Source organism: Acomys russatus, chromosome X, assembly GCF_903995435.1.
Source record: "Acomys russatus chromosome X, mAcoRus1.1, whole genome shotgun sequence".
NCBI lineage: Eukaryota > Metazoa > Chordata > Mammalia > Rodentia > Muridae > Acomys > Acomys russatus.
Window position 1 is genome coordinate 36,774,491 of NC_067169.1, and position 12,252 is coordinate 36,786,742.

The window sequence follows — 12,252 nt, forward strand, 5'->3', positions numbered from 1 at the left end:
ACCTGTTTTATGTCTTTAAACTGGAGGGCTTCATGCTGTCTCCGCGTTTGCCCTGGGTTAGTTGGGAGAGGCACTTCAACTACTGGAAAGAATACTCCCCAAGAGGGAGCAGAAGGCTCTGCCAAAGATAATTGACTTTGATAATCTGGGTTATACGATGGGGGCCGATCTCTAGTTTCTTTTTCTTTGATCTTACATTCCCTCAACTTCTTCTTGAGGGCCCGTATTTCAGAGGTTAAAGTTGCCTCTTCGTCCTCAGAATTAGAGAAGATATATCAGAGGCAATCTCAGACAGGACCAAAGATTTTATAGATTGCTCCTCCTGTACTTCATTTAGGGCAAGTTCCATATTCCTAGCTGCTCTCTTATTTTCTCATCTTTGTTTCTAAGCACATCTCTAATGAGACGCCATAATGAAAAGGTAGTGATAGGAACACTGTTGGATCCTTCCTTTTGTGACCTCCTCTGGAGGTCAGACTTCACCTGATCCCAATCTTGGATATTTAGCTCTCCTGATATCATACACCAAGGACTACTCAATTATATTGTTCTTAAAAAATCTTTAACAGTCTTATGCTTAATCCTGGTGCCTTGATCCTCTAACAGTCTCACTAGTTGATCCACCAGAACCGTGGAAGAATTTGCAGCACCATTTCCAATATGCCTGTTTCCTACTTCCATGAGGCGCTGGCCTGCTTCCCTGGGCCATCCGTCAGCTTCCTCCCTTCTTTCCCCAGTGTTGGTGGGACCTCCACTTTTGGCGCCTGTGCTACCTCGGTACCAGGGACTGCGGATTTAACACACAATAAAACAGCGAGTCCTTTGTGCTAAGACAGCAAGGGCCTTTATTCAACATCCAAAGAGCCTGTTTATAGGCAGCAAAGCAGGAATGCCACTCACAGGTGAAATCCCTCAAGAGGTGATTGTGCACACGAGGGAAATTCCCAAGGAAGGGAGGGGTGCATTCTCAGAGAGGTAACCATGACTAGCTAACCAACATAAACACAGACACGGAAGCTGCTAAAAACAGGACATGCAACAGCAAGAAAGGCAGGCAGCCCAGTCGGGCCTGGTTCCCACAGGTAATCTTGTATTTGTGTGCATTTTTCAACTTTTGTTACTTTGATTATTTCATTGCATTCTATACAGTTTGTTAACAAATTAATATACAAAGGAATTTCTAGTCAAAATGAAAGCTATAATGTTGATTCAAATGATAACTTTTTACTTTATTCTTCATAATACTAGTTTTTTCATTTAGGGTTTATCTTTTTCTAGTATAAAACAACAAACACCATCTGAATTTATTTAAATGTTGTTAAAACTGTTGTTGAAGCGATTACACACTAATAATCATTCTAGATTTTGTAGCTAAAATAAAATGCATTATAATAATAATATAATGTTTTATGCCAAAATAAAACATCATAAAGTAATTCATTTCAGATGTATTTCTTCTGGCATCAAAACTTATGATTGAAACAGGGCATTTACTGAACATATTTGTGTGCTCAACCTCTCACATTTAGTGCTATTTATACAGTAGATACATAGAATTTTGCACATAATGTCAAGGTTTCTATGCTGCCTCCAGTGCTTTGTATATTGAGATTTGAAATTAATTGAAAATAAAATCACAACTCTTTTTCACCTAAAAGCCTTTGAAACACTGTCTTCAAATGGCTTATTTTGAAGGTTATTTGCTTTTTTAAAAACATTTGAGTGTGTTCTTGTGTATTTTCAAATACTCTATTTTGGTACACTTTCTATTGCTGTAACAGAATTTCTGGGATTAGGTTATTTATACTGAAGGACATTTTATTTTGACTCATGCCTCTGAATGTCTATCATCACGTTGGCAGAACTTTTTCAGCTTCTGGTTGGAGATCCATTGCATAAATTCAAGTAGGAACAGATACTTTCAGAGATTTCACAAAGGAGTAAACTTTCTTTATCACTGTTGTATATCTGCTTTTTCTGGGTTGGATATGATCACTGCCTAATAAATCATTGTGTTTGTCATCAGTGCCATGAGGTCTTAATAGCATAGTAGTATCCCCACATGGACAAGTCACAAAGGCTTACTGGGCTCTTAAACCTTTTCCACTAGATCCATCAGAGGCTCGGTTACAGAAGAGATAAAATAAAATGATTGCTTATGGGAACTCCTTTGAAGTGTGGCTGCCTATAAATCGTGCAAGTGATTCTTCAGTGGTGCAGCTTATTACAATGCTGTTGGGACCTTTTGTGAAAAAGCTGCCATAAATTGTTTATACAACTTCTTAGTAGTACAGCTGCCTTTAAGTTTCTAATGTTCATGTAATTAACCCTAGTAAACTTTCAGCTTCACCAACAAATCTGTGTAGGAAAAAAAAACCTCTTTTTTGATTTACCAGTGTCCTCTCTATCTCTAGAGTGAATAAGAGTTGTTGTACACCTTCTCAAGAGATGTCACAAGTATAATCAGCTGTTAATGACTATATTCATTTGTTATCCTATTTCTGTGAGAGCAAGAACGCACTCCAATTAAATGGCATTGATCCATTTGTACAATATCTGCACCTTGCTTCAAGTATTGCCCATTAAATTCCAGTTTCCAACATAGCCATATAAATATGTTAAGCTCCAGTGTAAATTTTATTGTGGACATAATATATTTAATATATAAGAGACTCATTTTCTCTCTAGTGTTAGACAGAGAATACTCATGGATTTGAAAGGGAAAAGGAATTACAACTGCAAATAAGTTGATTTCCTTTTAAGAATGACCCTATATACCACTCAGAGACTTTTGTCTAGAATTTTGTGCTAAGCCAGTTAAAATCTGATCATTTGAAATAGTCTATTCCTCTTTTTTTACTTTGAAAATAGTGGTATTAAATTGATGACAATAGAGAGGATCTCTTAAGCTAGAACAGTATTAGTCTACTTTTATTTTAAGCTTAGTTGTTTAGGGGTTAGGATATTTTTAAGCCTAGATAGATGTTTTAAGTTGACAGAGATGAGATATGATAGATATTGTTTTACATTCAGAAATTTAGACTCACACAGATGGGAAAGATGTTTTCTTTAATGCTACCAAATACATGTAGTCAAAACACTATAAATATATCATTTATATAATTCCTGATTGTTTCCTGATTCTTCTTGCTGTATATAGTTCATTGTGTGTGTATGTATGTGTGTGTGTGTAATAAAATATGTATATGTAAAAAATAAAAAAGTTGTAGATGTAATAATAGAAATAAGAGGTGTGGTTAACTGGGGAAGGAGCCATGAAGTAAAGGAAAAGCTACTCCTTTAAAAATACCTCTAGACAAAAAAATAAATTTGTCAAAAATGGAGAAGCTTCCACAAAAAATATTTCTAATTTTTGTGATACCATATGGATAATGCTAAAATTGACAGTATGTATAGTAGCCTGAGGAAGTAATACAATTAAATAATAAGAAGGTATTTTGTGAAGGAGAATAAAATTTGCCATCTAGAATACCAGTGATCTGCTCTGTACAATATCAAACACTCTTATTCTTTAATCTTATTTTTATTGAAAGACAGCCATAGTTTATATATTCATGCATTCATTATGAAAAAACAAATCTTTACAATATTTCATCTGTTATTAAGAGAAAGAATGAAAGTTTACTACTGAAAATTACATGAGAAGAAATAAGTTTTTTACTTTGAGGCATTTCATAACAGTCCTTTTGACCTAAGTAAATATCCATACCTTACATACTATATATATATATACATTAGTTTAGTGAATTCTAACTAATACTAAAACTTTAAAAAATGTTTTAATAATGAATGTAGATTAATTTTGTCAGTTTAACTCAATAGCAAATTTCAGCTTAGGAAAACAAATAACTCTATATTGATCACTTTTATAAAGCTGTTTCTTAATAATTTCTTGGCCTAATCTCTTAGCATAAATTTGCAGAGATGTTCAATTTGAGTTTTTATTTTGAAGCCAAGAAATGTCATTTATATTTGTAATTTCCTGACTTAAGAAAGAAAGAGGCATTAAAAATTTTAGACTTGGTCAGAACATTCTCCACAGTTGAGTGGAGAGTGGGATATGACTTTCACACGTACTCTGGTGCCTCACATTTGACCATGTCCCCTGGAGGGGGAGACCTGGTGGCACTCAGAGGAAGGACAGCAGGTAGCCAAGAAGAGACTTGATACCCTATGAGCATATACAGGGGGAGGTAATCCCCCCCAGGAACAGTCATAGGGGAGGAGAATAATGGGAAAATGGGGGGGGGGGAATGGGAGGATACAAGGGATGGGATAAACATTGAGATGTAACAAGAATAAATTAATAAAAAAAATTTTAGACTTCTGGGATTGGTCCTCACTTAAAATATTTATGTGTATAGAATAGTGCTTTTGTTAGTTTTTAATATTTGTAGGAAATAAAATACAAAAGAGCAAAGCTATGTTCCTGGTTATTAGGAAACCTTTCTTCTATGAGGGTCATAAATATATTAGAGAATATAGTAGTTGTAGAGAAATAAATAAGCCTTTATTAATTAATGGGGAAGAGAGTAGAGGGAAAGGATCAAGATTAAATTTGCTAGATAAATACTACATATGGGTTTCTTTAATTATACTAGGGTGACTAATAATTACCACGAATGACATATAATTACCTTTATTTGATGAACTAGTTTAAGTAGTGTTCTTATTTTTGAATGAGTATGGACCTGACCATATCAATGAGTTTTAGATTTACTTTTTTATTATTAAATTAATTTATTCAGATTACAACTCAATTGTTTTCCAGTCACTTGTATCCTCCCATTCCTCCCTCCCTCCCGATTTCACCCTATTGCCCTCCCCTAGACTTAAGACCGAGGAGGACCTCTTCCCCCAATATATGGTCATAGGCTATCACGTCTCATCTTTGTGGCCTGCTTATTCTTTCTTTGAGTCCCATCAGCCACCCCACAAAGGGGAGGTGGCCAAATATGGGGCATCAGAGTTCATGTCAGAGTCAGTCTCCGCTCTCCACTGTAGAGAATGTCCTGTCCATTGGGTAGATCAGAGTAGGGGTTCAATGTTTACTACTTGTATTTTCCTTGGTTAGTGCAATAGTTTGAGCAGGACCCCTGGACCCCGATCCACCAATCACAATGTTCTTGTAGATTTCTAGGACTCTCTGTGTCCTTCTATTTCCCCATCTCCTATATTTCTCTTACCGAGAGTCTCAGTAGGATGTCCTCACATCTATCCCAATCTCCTAGTAAGTGAAGAATTTCGTGGGACATTCCTTTTGTGCTAGTGCCCAAGTATAAGTGAGTTTATACCATGTGAGTCTTTCTGCTTCTGGATTAATTCACTCAGTATGTTTATTTCTACTTCTTTCCATTTGTCCAGAAATTTCGGGATTTCCTTGTTTTTAATAAGTGAATAGTATTCCATAGTATATATGTACCACAGTTTCTTTATCCATTCTTCAACTGAGTGATATTTAGTCTGTTTCCAGGTTCTGGATAATATCAATAAGGGTGCTATGAACGTGGTTGAGCATATGTCCTTGTTGTGCGGTGGAGCATTTTCTGAGTATATTCCAAGGAGTGGAATAGCTGGGTCTTGAGAAAGCACTATTCTCAGTTTTCTAAGAAAGTGCCAAAATATATAAAGAACTCAAGAAATTAAACATAACCAAACCAAATAACCCAATTGAGGAATGGGGCTCAGAAATAAACAGAATTCTCAACAGGGGAATATCGAATGGCTGAAAAACACTTAAAGAAATGCTCAACATCTTTACTCATCAGAGAAATGCAAATCAAAATGTTTCTGAGATTCCATCTTACACACATAAAATTGGCTAAGATCAAAAATTCAAGTGACACCACATGCTGGTGAGGATGTGGAGAAAGAGGGGCACTCCTTCATTGCTGAAGGGAATGCAAACTTGTACAACCACTTTGGAAATCTATGTAGCACTTTCTTAGATTTACTTTTAAATTGAGTACTCAACATCGCATTACTCAGGTCCAACTTCATTTATCAACGACTTTAACACTAAATTTAAAATAACACTAACATATTACTTGAAGTTTATTTTGACTGTATAATATAAACTTAGTTATAACTTTTAAATTTTCATTTTACAATATAGATGAAAGAGAAGATGTTCAAAAGAAAACATTCACAAAATGGATAAACGCACAATTTTCTAAGGTAAGAATATTTCTTTTAAAATGAAGCATATTTTGCCGTTTTGGAATGGATTTTAAAACTATATATTGCAAGTGATGATATTATTTTTCTTATCTGTTATTTTAATTTTGCCTGTTCAAATCCATAAATGTTACAATGTGCTTTGATTCAGAGCATATGATAAAAAGGTGTATCAGAAAATAAAATCTCAAATTTATATGTTTGCTATTACAAAATGCTTTTAGGTATCATTATGGTATTTAAAAGCAAAACATTGCAAACTAAATCTGAACATGTAGGAGGAGATAGATGGTCTGAGTTTGCACTGGCATTTTAGAATTTTTTGTCACTGAATTAATAGTTAATAAAATCCCATCACAGAACCTAAAAAATTCAGAAACTAGAATATTTAGTTTTGAAGACAAGCTTTTTCAACTAAGTAAAATGCAGCCATAATATTAAACAATAACATATAACAATGTAGTAAAATAGTAAATTAAACTAACTAAAAAGAATTTATAAATATTCAAATATGATTTATTATTTTTTTAAAGTATTCAAGAAATTTACTAAGGTTTTGTTCAGTTTTGACAGCATCAGGATTCGCATACCACCTCCTTTCACTCAGGGCTAGCCTTCTCAGCTCTAATCGCATGTCCTACAATAGCGCCTTTGTTGCAAAAGTGAACCACCCTTTTTTTTAAAATTCATTTATTCTTGTTACATCTCAATGTTTATCCCATCCCTTGTATCCTCCCATTCCTCCCCCCCCCATTTTCCCATTATTCCCCTCCCCTATGACTGTTCCTGAGGGGGATCACCTCCCCCTATATATTCTCATAGGGTATCAAGTCTCTTCTTGGCTACTTGCTGTCCTTCCTCTGAGTGCCACCAGGTCTCCCCCTCCAGGGGACATGGTCAAATGTGAGGCACCAGAGTACATGAGAAAGTCGTATCTCACTCTCCACTCAACTGTGGAGAATATTCTGACCATTGGCTAGATCTGGGAAGGGGTTTAAAGTTTACCTCCTGTATTGTCCTTGGCTGGTGCCTTAGTTTGAGTGGGACCCCTGGGCCCAAATCTGCCTATCATATTGTTCTACTTGTAGGTTTCTAGGACCCTCTGGATCCTTTTATTTTGCTATTCTCCCATGCGTCTCTCATTTAGAATCCCAATAGGATGCCTTCCCCTCTGTCCCAGTTTCCTGGTAGGTGAAGGCTTTCGTGGGACATGCCCCTTGGGCTAGTATGCAGATATAAGTGAGTATATACCATTTGATTCTTTCTGCTTCTGGGTTAACTCACGCTCAACCATGTTCATAGCAGCCTTATTCATAATAGCCAGAACATGGAAACAGCCTAAGTGTCCCTCAGTAAAACAGTGGATAAAGAAACTGTGGTACATATACACTATGGAATACTACTCAGCTATTAAAAACAAGGAATTCCCGAAATTTGTGGATAAATGGATCAAATATGATTTATAATTCTCAGAATATTTCCAGGATGGCCATACATGGCTTATTTAATATATCTACCGGCATTACAAACATTTATTAATTTATGAAAGATAATATATAGTTTTTAAAACAAATATTTATATATGATCACCGTTATAAATATATTTTCTGGAATTAAGAGGCAACATAAAAATACCCCAAATCTTTGGAGCAGCAGAGTCTTCTTTTTTCCCAGAGTCTCACACTATACCAGACCTAAAGCACACTATATAATGAAGATTGGCTTCAAGCTCAATATGAGTGCTTCAGCTTTATGAGTGCTGAGATTACTAGAATGAGTCAGCACTCGTGAACTGGAGAGTGATTGTTCTAATGTGTGTCAACTATGTACAATTTCATTCCCCAAGGGTGTATTCATTATCAAAATCTAAATGTGCCCACTCTTATCAAACTGATATTCTGAAGTATCTTTTATCATAATTGACCTGTTATACTGGACAAAGTCTGATATATCCTCTTCTATCAATAAATTCTTGGTACTGCCTTAGGCAATTAAACACACCATTCCCTGCTTTTTAGAAAGTCTGTATTTTAAAAGTCAAAGAATAGTCTGGTACAAGTGTCTAGCATCCCCAAACTTGACCCACACTTACTTCATTTTTATTATAAGTATTCCCCAAATCTGTTAAGTTGGATCAGGAGAGCCATTAGTAATTATAAAACTGAAGCCCTATTACTAATAGTAAGTAAGAATCATTTTTGCAAACAAAATAGAAAATTTTTCAGTAGTAAAATGAGAACTTTAAAGGTATTTTTATATTACAATATACTTTCTGCTAAAACCTCATATAAGAGGCTACTTTAGCCGTTTTTGAAGTTAATGAAAATGAAGAGACAAAAAGTTAACAGTAATTTTGCAATGTAAATTATCTACATATACATACATTCATTTTATATACACATATATAAAAGAATATGATGCACATTTGTTTCATTAAAATGGATTTCAGCAGAAATCTAGCCTTCCAGGTTATTCAAAATTAATTGAAGTTGAATCCTATGTTCTCATGGAATAGATATGGTCATTTGTATGATATTAACTAAGTGCTAATAGAGTAAACCTGGGCACACCATATAAGTGATTTGAACATTGTGCTTTTAGCCTAGAAGGAAACATTTCTTTAAAAACAGCTAAAATGTTAGCCTATTGAAGAGAGGAATGTACATTTACCTGTAATCTTGGCATTCGTTACCAATATAACTAAATTAATGGCCAAATATTATTGCTTAGTGATATAGATAATTAGCTACATGTTAAATTAAAGCAAAAGAAGAAGTAAAATTCTTAATGGAAAGTTAAGCTGAATACTTTGAAAACAACAAAAAAGAAAAAGCAATACAATGTACACCAGAAGAAAAGTTTTCAGTGAGGCATGCAAGTACATTTATAAAATATTTATAAATTTTAGAGTCATAGCAATGTATGTTGCTTTGTAAAACCACTGACAGGCTGTTTTTATAGAAATACATGCGGTTAAATATATCCTTATCATTTTGGTATCACTAGAAGCCAGATATGTGTTTGGAGTAAATCCCACCAATATTTCACTTTCTCAGTACCATTTTATACCAAGCCCTATCTCTTTTTCTAAATAGCTCTTCTATTAACCTTCAATCCAAAAAATTTCTACTAGAGTGTGATTTATCATAACTATTCTATATAGATAAGCAAACAATATTTATCTTAACACAAACACAAAGCTATTTCAAAAGAAGATTAATTCTTTCCATGTAATTTGTAGATTTAATTTGTAAGTTTGACATGCGGCTTTAATTTGACCAACAATATCTAGGAATATTTAATCCCTTTCACTTATGAATAGACAGCACATTCATTTCTTTATTGCCTACAGACAGAGATGTATACACCAAAAAGCTATAGCTCATCCTATCAAGATAACAACATGGTGAATTAGCAGTCACTGATTTAACATGGTTTCTATAATGATGCTTCGTGATTTCCCTTCTAGTCCATATGAAGAATATGACACTATTAAAAATAACACTATCATTGTGAGTCTTTACATGTAAGAAGGTTCAGCAGGTAAAAAAGCTTGTTGCCCAAAGGAAGGAGCATAACACAACGCATTCAATCCCCAGAGCCCAAATGAGAACTGAACTTGACAACTGACCTCCAGTTTGTATGTATCACATGATCCCTCGACGAGAAGTATTTAAAAATTAAATTTAAATTATCAATCTATAAAACATGCTTTTTCACATAACTCGATGTGATAAGGGAAAATATACACAACTGATTTTGGAGAGAAAATAAAACATTAAATTTAAACTTTATGAGCCTTATATTCTTCATAAGTTCACATTAGATTATAATAAAACATATCCTAAGAAACTGTAAATAATAAAGCATAAATAATAAAGCATTTTCTTCTTATTGGAGAAATGTTTTCAATTCAAAGAATTACATTTATGTCATGTATGTGTTGATCTCTCCCAGGTATTTACTTGTTTTCATTGCTGTCATCTTGTCTTCTTGAGAATATGACATTTAAGTTATAATTACTGTGCTCATAGTTTTGTTATGCTAATGAAATAAGAAGGAATTTTAATTCTATATCATAGTGTGTAGTGAATCCTACCTCTTTGTTTCCTTAAGGATCACTTTCTACAGCAGCTCATATCTCCCCCACTCAATCTGATAGCATTTTGCATTATTTTCCTTGCTTCCATTACTAACAGAATTCACCATAGTACAAATAGTGTCCCCTTATCCATTTTTTTTCTCCTAGCAAAATCTTTAAGGCCAAGTGATAGTATATAGACTATCTGGTCCACATTCAATATCTAGCTTGGGAACAAGTTTTTTAATGATTAAAAACCATGTCCTTATATGCAGATATAAGTGAATATATACCATTTAAGTCTTTCTGCTTCTGGGTTAACTCACTCATTATGATCATTTCTAGCTCAATCCATTTGTCCAAAAATTTTGGGAATTCCTTGTTTTTAATAGCTGAGTAGTATTCCATAGTGTATATGTGCCAAAGTTTATTTATCCATTCTTCTACTGAGGGACACTTAGGTTGTTTCCATGATCTGGCTATTATGAATAAGGCTGCTATGAACATTGTTGAGCAAATTTTCTTGTGTGGTGAAGCAACTTCTGGGTATATTCCAAGGAGTGGAATAGCTGGGTCTTGAGGAAGCCCTATTCCCAGTTTTCTGAGATAGCACCAGATAGATTTCCAAAGTGGCTGTACTAGTTTGCATTCCCACCAGCAATGAAGGAGTGTTCCTCTCTCCCCACATCCTCGCCAGCATGTGGTGTTGCTTGAATTTTTGATCTTAGCCATTCTGATGGGTGTAAGATGGAATCTAGTCCAAGGGGCATGTCCCACAAAAGCCTTCACTTACCAGGAAACGGCGACAGAGAGGAGGACATCCTATTGGGACTCTAAATGAGAGAAGCATGGGAGAATAGCAAAGTAGAAGGATCCAGAGGGTCCTAGAAACCTACAAGTAGAACATTATGATAGGCAGATTTGGGCCCAGGGGTCCCGCTCACACTAAGGCACCAGCCAAGGACAATACAGGCGGTAAACTTTAAACCCCTACCCAGATCTAGCCAATGGGCAGAACATTCTCCACAGTTGAGTGGAGAGTGGGGTATGACTTTCACACGAACTCTGGTGCCTCACATTTGACCATGTCCCCTGTAGGGGGAGACCTGGTGGCACTCAGAGGAAGGATAGCAGGTTACCAAGAAGAGACTTGATACCCTATGAGCATATACTGGGGGAGGTAATCCCCCTCAGGAACAGTCATAGGGGAGGGGAATAAGGGGAAAATGGGAGGGAGGCAAGAATGGGAGGATACAAGGGATGGGATAAACATTGAGATGTAACAAGAATAAATTAATAATAAAATAAAACCATGTCCTTGGTGTCTGTCCTCTTACATTTATCAGGGATTTTTTTCAAATAACACATCACATGACAGAACAGGGTGTAGAGATCCATACTGTAGGTTCTACACTCTGTATTTGAGGAAAGTCATCATATCTCTCCCTTGTCTGTCTGCCCTGACAGCCTGACTTTCTTTGTTTACATTTAGAAAATTTGTATCAGTTCCTAAGACTTGTACTGCTGTGACCCTTGACATCCTGACATGACATTAAAAATGTTTCAGAGTTTGGAAGCCGGGCTTGTGTGATGCATGCCTTTAATCCCAGCAGTCAGGAGGCAAAGGCAGGTGGATAGCTGTTAGTTCGAGGCCAGCCTGGTCTACAAAGTGAATCCAGAACAGCCAAGGCTACATAGAGAAACTCTGTCTTGAAAAACCAAAAAATGAAAAAATGTTTCAGAGTTTGAAGATTATTTCAATTTGAATTTTCAGATGTGAAATTTTCAACCAGTTAAGTCCATAAAATCATTCCAGAATATTAAAAATTGAGAACTTTAAAATCCTTTTGATCCTACACATTTTAGTGATAGAGAATGAAACCGCCTAAATTCAGATTTTTCACAGCTAACATTTTGAATGGGGGAGATTTTTAGGTCTTTGCTCATTTATTTAACATGGTTTTACAAATTTT

At 35.2% G+C, this 12,252-nt stretch overlaps 1 protein-coding gene across 10 annotated transcripts in view; it reads left to right on the forward strand.

Moving 5' to 3' along the window:
* Positions 1-12,252, forward strand: part of Dmd (dystrophin) — a 2,465,896-nt gene that overhangs the window by 613,858 nt on the left and 1,839,786 nt on the right. For all 10 annotated transcript variants that reach the window (XM_051140917.1, XM_051140916.1, XM_051140911.1 and 7 more), the window contains exon 2: positions 6,137-6,198. Coding sequence is in view for 2 of the 10 variants with exons in the window: in XM_051140913.1 (XP_050996870.1) it covers positions 6,137-6,198 (62 nt within the window). In the remaining 8 variants the exon portion in view is untranslated. The remainder of the gene's footprint in view (positions 1-6,136; positions 6,199-12,252) is intronic.